At 48.8% G+C, this 6,576-nt stretch overlaps 1 protein-coding gene across 1 annotated transcript in view; it reads left to right on the plus strand.

Moving 5' to 3' along the window:
* The first annotated feature begins 5,943 nt into the window (after window positions 1-5,943).
* SFT2D1 (SFT2 domain containing 1) overlaps window positions 5,944-6,576 on the plus strand; it is a 41,403-nt gene continuing 40,770 nt past the window's right edge. Inside the window, exon 1 of the mRNA XM_010839591.1 lies at window positions 5,944-6,056. Within this exon, the coding sequence (XP_010837893.1) occupies window positions 5,944-6,056 (113 nt within the window). The remainder of the gene's footprint in view (window positions 6,057-6,576) is intronic.

The following is a 6,576-nucleotide window of genomic DNA, read 5'->3' on the forward strand; positions in this document are numbered from 1 at the left end:
CAATGCATGAAAGTGAAAAGTGAAAGTGAAGTCGCTCAGTCGTGTCCGACTCTCAGCGACCCCATAGACGGCAGCCCACCAGGCTCCCCCGTCCCTGGGATTCTCCAGCCAAGAACACTGGAGTGGGTTGCCATTTCCTTCTCCTCTTCTGTGTATTCTTGCCACCTTTTCTTAATATTTTCTGCTTCTGTTAGGTCCATACCATTTCTGTCCTTTATCGAGCCCATCTTTGCATGAAGTGTTCCCTTGGTATCTCTAATTTTCTTGAAGAGATCTCTAGTCTTTCCCATTCTGTTATTTTCCTCTATTTCTTTTAAACCCCCTCCAAAAGGAAGAAGTCAACTACTAGACCAAGAGCACATGGTCCCCAGACATATCGGTGCCTGAGGGTTGATCATGTGAACACCTGACCCCTCCCTGTGACCTCACCATCAACCAATCAGAGAACTGATCACACTCCCTGGGACCCCCTCCCTCATCTGGCCTGTAAAGGCTTTGCTGAAACCCCCAGGAAGCTGGGCTGTATGGAGCACCAGCTGTGCAGACTCCTTGCTCATCACCTGCAGTGAACACTGCCTGTTCCTCCCCACAGCCCAGGGTCAGTGTGTCAGCTTTACTGTGCGGGCGAGGAGACCCAAGTTCGGGTTGGTAGTGTCAACTACAAATTGGCACTTACCAAGAGCATTGCCAGTGCCAGAACAACAAAGGCCTTTGCCATCTGCCTCTATGGAGATTGACCCCCGTGCTGCCATAGCTGTGGAGCTTCAACAGCCCCCGAGGGAGTTCAGGGTGGAGGGAGGCACTCTGTCCTCCAGGGAATCTGGTGGGATGGGTCTTTAGATAGTTGAATGTTTTTAGGAACAGATTTTATGATCTCAATCCTGGCATACCTAGAGAAACATTAAATCCCTTCATGGTGATGCCAGACCCTCATGACTAACAGAAACCTTTTGTAAAATGTTCACAGTAGTGAACTCCCCCTTCACCAAAACCTTCTGTACTGAATTTCCCCACTGCCACTTTGGAGCAGACTCTCAGAGCTCTCTGAGATGCTGCCTCCTGGGCTGCAGGCCTCATTGTGCCCTAAATAAAACTTAACTCACAGCTCTCTAGTTGTACATCTTTTTTTAGTCAACAGTAGCAACACATTTTCAATTTTTTAAACTGCCAGGTATAATGTTCTGTGTGAAAATAATACTCCAGGGCTCAAAATGTTGTTCATTTCAAATAATAAAACTCGGGGTTCGAAGCCTGCACTGTGACACTTCCATGATGAGTGACGTCGACTGTCACGTGTCAAAGGGCCATGAGGGCTTCGTCCACAGGACACTTCGTTTCTCTGACGGGTCACGGGGCAGAGGTTGGGGCCGTGACGAGTGTCCTGCACTGTCCTGGGCTGGACCTGCACGTCCCAGGCACAGACGTGGCGGCCGGGAAATCCACAGGCCCTTCGGTGACATTCCTCCCGCCTCGCTGGCCGTGCCCACACCCCCTCCAGAGGCTGCTCCCGCCCGCCACAGGGCCACTTGGGACCTCCGGCCGGGCTCGGGGACTGTGCCTTCTTACGTTTTCACCCGGGACTTCTCAGCCATCTTCTCAGATGTGTTTGTGCAGGGGGTTTGGCTGAGGGTGTCCAAAACACAAGTAGTCACACAATCTGAGGTCCCGAAACCCGAAGTCACACGGGAGCGCTTCCGCAGCCTGTCACTGTCTCAGAAGAACTCGGTTTTCAGGCCTGGAGAGAGTGGATGGAGCAGAGTCACACGAGGCGTCTGTCACCCGGGCAGGGTCCTGGCCTTGGAGCCGCAGGGCACGAGGAGGGCAGAGGCTGACCCGGGGGCAGAAGGGTGGTACCGGCCCCAACCGGTAAGTCTCACCTAGACAGTCACAAGGGCAGCTGGACGGCGGTTTTCTATGCCTAGTTATCAGAGCTTTGCTATAAGGCAGCGCTTTATTCCATTAACTAAACTATCCACTTACACCTGGACATGGGCCCCAGTGAAGAAGCAGGATAAATACTCAACTCTCCTTTTCTGCTCGATTTTTTGAGTATAATTGGTTCAGTAGCCATTTCAGTTGTAACAGATTATTTTGACATGTTTTTTCCGTTTTCCCTTTTGAGCAGAGCCGGCTCAGGAACTGTCATAGACTGAATGTTTTCGTCAGTGATGTTTACTGTTTTCGGTCAATGGTATCACTTTGGCCTCTGGGAGCCCCTGTCCAAGTCTCTCTGCTTTGATCGCACTAAGCCCGGCACGAGTGCCCCCGACTTCCCAGCCCCATCGTGAAGACCCCCCTCTTCCAGTGGGGAGTGTGTCAGCAACCCACACGCCAGCCCAGCTCCCTCCTGCTGCCGGAGGCACAGGGTGTCTTGGCCAGTTCAGCCCACAGCACTCAAAAGGACTTTGAAAAAAAATCATGCACTCACACTGATATTTCCCTGTCAATTCTTGTTGAATTCAGTTCAGTTCAGTTTAGTCGCTCATTCATGTCCAACTCTTTGAGACCCCATGGACCACAGCACGCCAGGCCTCCCTGTCCATCACCAACTCCCGGAGCTGACTCAAACTCATGTCCATTGAGTCGGTGATGCCATCTAACCATCTCACCCTCTATTGTCCCCTTCTCCTCTCACCTTCAATCTTTCCCAGCATCAGGGGCTTTTCCAATGAGTCAGCTCTTCGCATCAAGTAGACAAAGTATTGGAGTTTCAACCTCAACATCAGTCCTTCCAATGAACACCCAGGACTGATCTCCTTTAGGATGGACTGGTTGGATCTCCTTGCAGTCCAAGGGACTCTCAAGAGTCTTCTCCAACACCACAGTTCAAAAGCATCAATTCTTTGGCACTCAGCTTTCCTTATAATCAAACTCTCACATCCATACATGACTACTGGAAAAACCATAGTGTTGACTAGATGGACATTTGTTGGCAAAGTAATGTTTCTGCTTTTCAATATACTGTCTAGATTGGTCATAACTTTTCTTCCAAGGAGTAAGCATCTTTTAATTTCATGGCTGCAGTCACCATCTGCAGTGATTTTGGAGCCCGAGAAAATGAAGTCAGCCACTGTTTCAACTGTTTCCCCATCTATTTGCCATGAAGTGATGGGGCCAGATGCCATGATCTTCATTTTCTGAATGTTGAGTTTTAAGCCAACTTTTTCACTCTCCTCTTTCACTTTCATCAAGAGGCTTTTTAGTTCCTCTTCTCTTTCTGTCATAAGGGTGGTGTCATCTGCATATCTGAGGTTATTGATATTTCTCCCAACAATCTTGATTCCAGCTTGTGCTTCTCCCAGCCCAGTGTTTCCCATGATGTACTCTGCATAGAAGTTAAATCAGCAGGGTGACAATATACAGCCTTGACGTACTCCTTTCCCTATTTGGAACCAGTCTGTTGTTCCATATCCAGTTCTAACTGTTGCTTCTTGACCTGCATACAGGTTTCTTAAGAGGCAGGTCAGGTCACTACTTGTAGAGTACTTCTACTTAATTTCTTTCATTTCGTAATCGAATCATTTATACTGAATTGCATTATTTCTAACACAAGCATTTCATTCCTTAATTGCTTTACCCAACAATATAAAAGTACTTTCTCAATCGTTCCATTATTCCAGCAAACAGTGAAACTACTGAACGCCAGCTTGGCAATTACCCTTGTTCTTTGTCCTTGGAGTGCATGTCCTCAATATGTAAGTTCCAAGTAATAGTTCTAGATTCACTGGAGACAGTCTTTCCTCTCTGCTACGTGAACACTTACCCAATGTAGAGTCCAGCACAGGTGTTTGCGTGTATTCTCAGTGTGAAGGCTTTTGCATTCCAGCAGCTGGTAGTTCTTAGAAGGGGAAGCTCTGGGCTCGTGTTCCCAGGACAGGAAACTGGAAATCAGGCCAAGAATCACACGACCGTCCAGCCAATTCAGTATCTATGATCTCGTCAATTCTTCAGTGTAGACGGTAAGGTCTGTCTACATTCAAGGGTTCTGGCTAAACAAATCAACTCTACCTTTTGATATTTAGCTTCTAGTAATGTTACAACCTCGGAGAAGGCAATGGCAGCCCACTCCAGTACTCCAGTACTCTTGTCTGGAAAATCCCATGGACAGAGGAGCCCAGTAGGCTGCAGTCCATTGGGTCGCTAAGAGTCGGACATGACTGAGCGACTGAACTGAACTGAACCAAATTTTCTGCACACTAGGCCCTGTATTTTCACACCAAGGTTTACATTGCACACACTCACATAATTCTCAGATGATATCCTCTAGACCTTGTGCAGTCCCTTTACTTTTCTTGTAGGCAGAGTTTGAGGAGACAGATGGTCTCAAGATTCTGTAGGATAGGCACTTCCCTGGCGGTCCAGGGACTAAGACTGTGCTGCCAGTGCAGGGGGCCTGGGTTCGCTCCCTGGTCGGGGAACTGGATCCCACACGCCACAGCTGAGCTCGCGTGCCACGACTAAGACCTGTTGCAGCCAAGCAAATAAAATATTTTTTTATTAGAAAGATTCCGCAGGATAAGCAAAAACAACATGTGTAAAAGCAAGCTCGCTCTCTCTCTCTCTCTTTTGGATCTGAAATCCTCTCTTCATTCAAAAGTCAAAATGCAAGCTTTGCTTCCTCTGTATATTTTCTGGGCTTCCCTGGTGGCTCATCGGGTAAAGAATCCACCTGCAATGCAGGAGACACAAGAGACACGGGTTCAATCCCTGGGTCAGGAAGATCCCCTGGAGTAGAAAATGGCAACCCACTCCAGTATTCTTGCCTGGGAAATTCCATGGACAGAGGAGCCTGGCAGGCCACAGTTCATGGGGTCACAAAGAGTCAGACACAGCTGAAGTGACTGAGCTTGCATACGCACATATATTTTCTAGCATAAGCAAACACCCCCTAAGTAGTTCACCCACCTCAAACCTTATAATAATTGTAGTTAGGTACTTAAAAACACAACCAAAACCCCAAGAGTTCTCTGACTGCATTTGCTTAATTTGTAACTGTAGCACCACGCTTGGCACAAGTTCTGCCAAGAGGGAGGGTAAAGGTCAGCATGAGACAGACGGAAGGCCAGCGCGTGCGGCAATGAATTTCACTGCATTCACTGCAGTGTCTTTGCTTCTGGCCAAGAGTGAGAGCAGAGCACAGGTGAAGCTGTTAAAGCAGGCTCCTGTCACCAGCCCTGGGCCTGCCGACATCCGTCCTCGGCGTCTGGAAACCAGCGCTGGAGATACAACATGATGGTGTAGGTGATAATGACAGTGTGCAGTGCATGGATCCAGTCTTTCCAGTTTTGTTTCATTTAAACACAAGCGCATTCCCCTTTCTTCTGAAAGCCTAATTAAGAATTACATGACCTCACAGTTGTTTATTAAAGTTTTCAGAAGTTGCTACTTAGAGCAAAGAGTAAGTCTTTCAACACAATTTGTGTACCTAAGCCTCCTGAGCGGGCATTGAATCTTAGCAGTTGCTTTTTCTAAACGGATGCTCTGAGTGCTCCCCTGATCAATGAGGTCATCTCTCCGTGGAACTGGCAGGCTTACAGCTTGTTTAAAATCATCTGAAGACTTCTTGAACATATGAGAGACAACTCTGCAAATTTAATTTAAAAGGCTTCCTTTTCCTGCAGATGGCAGAATTAGGCAAGCACGCGGAGAAATGTGAACACGTTCCTGGTTGGCAGAGCTGTCTTAGGTTGGACGTACTGTCTGGGGTCCGTTCCCGTCCTCCTAGGGGCAGTTCTGGGAGGTTTGCTGGTCTTCCTCCTCTGTTGGCTTGTAGGCTCCTTGGGGGCTCCTGGCGAACCTCTCCTGTAACCAGAGCCCATAAGGATTCAAGCAGCCTTTGTGTATTTTAGGAAGTCCTCAAACTTCCCGTTTCCTCACAGGCCTCCCTGGCAGCCGGCAGGCAGGGGGCGAGGTTGGGGCTCCCGCTGCCCCCCGGCCTCCCACATGCGTGCCCCAGAAGCAGGCTCCTTACAGAACGTCCACTGTCCGGGCCCGCGTGCGGGCGGCTTCATCACTGAGAAGACGGGCCGGTTCTGGCAGCAGAGGCCCCGCCACCGGTCAGGGAACCAGCTTCTCACCTTTCCACGCCCGTCACACCGCCCAGGTGTTGGTCCTGGAAGCACAGTCTTAAAACACACTCCCATTCTGCACAATTCTCTGACGGATCTTGTAGCATTTACTAAATCCCTTTTCTGCTTAGACTGGTCCAAGGAGATTCTGCTGTTTGTGGTCAGGGGCTCTAGCCATCCTGAGACAAGGAACGTGGAGTCTGAGACTTCATGTCCACAATTCCTGGAGAGACAGCAGTAGCGCCACAGGCATCTGGAAATACCTTTTATGATCATAAAGGTGAATACCTTTTAGGAAGGCCGAGGGGTGGGGCTCCTGACTCCCCAGGCCCAGAGTGCCTACGGCTGCAGAAGCATTTGAACGTTAAAATGTGCTGGAGATAGGGGGATAAAACAAAATGCCTTTTAAAAAATTTGCGATAATAAATCCATTTCACTTGGACTGAAACAGCTCCTGTAGGCAGGATGAGTAGCTCTACGTTTGACTACAATAAAAAGTCCAGAAGAG

This window comes from Bison bison, unplaced genomic scaffold, assembly GCF_000754665.1.
Source record: "Bison bison bison isolate TAMUID 2011002044 unplaced genomic scaffold, Bison_UMD1.0 scf7180017864122, whole genome shotgun sequence".
NCBI classification, from domain to species: Eukaryota; Metazoa; Chordata; class Mammalia; order Artiodactyla; family Bovidae; genus Bison; species Bison bison.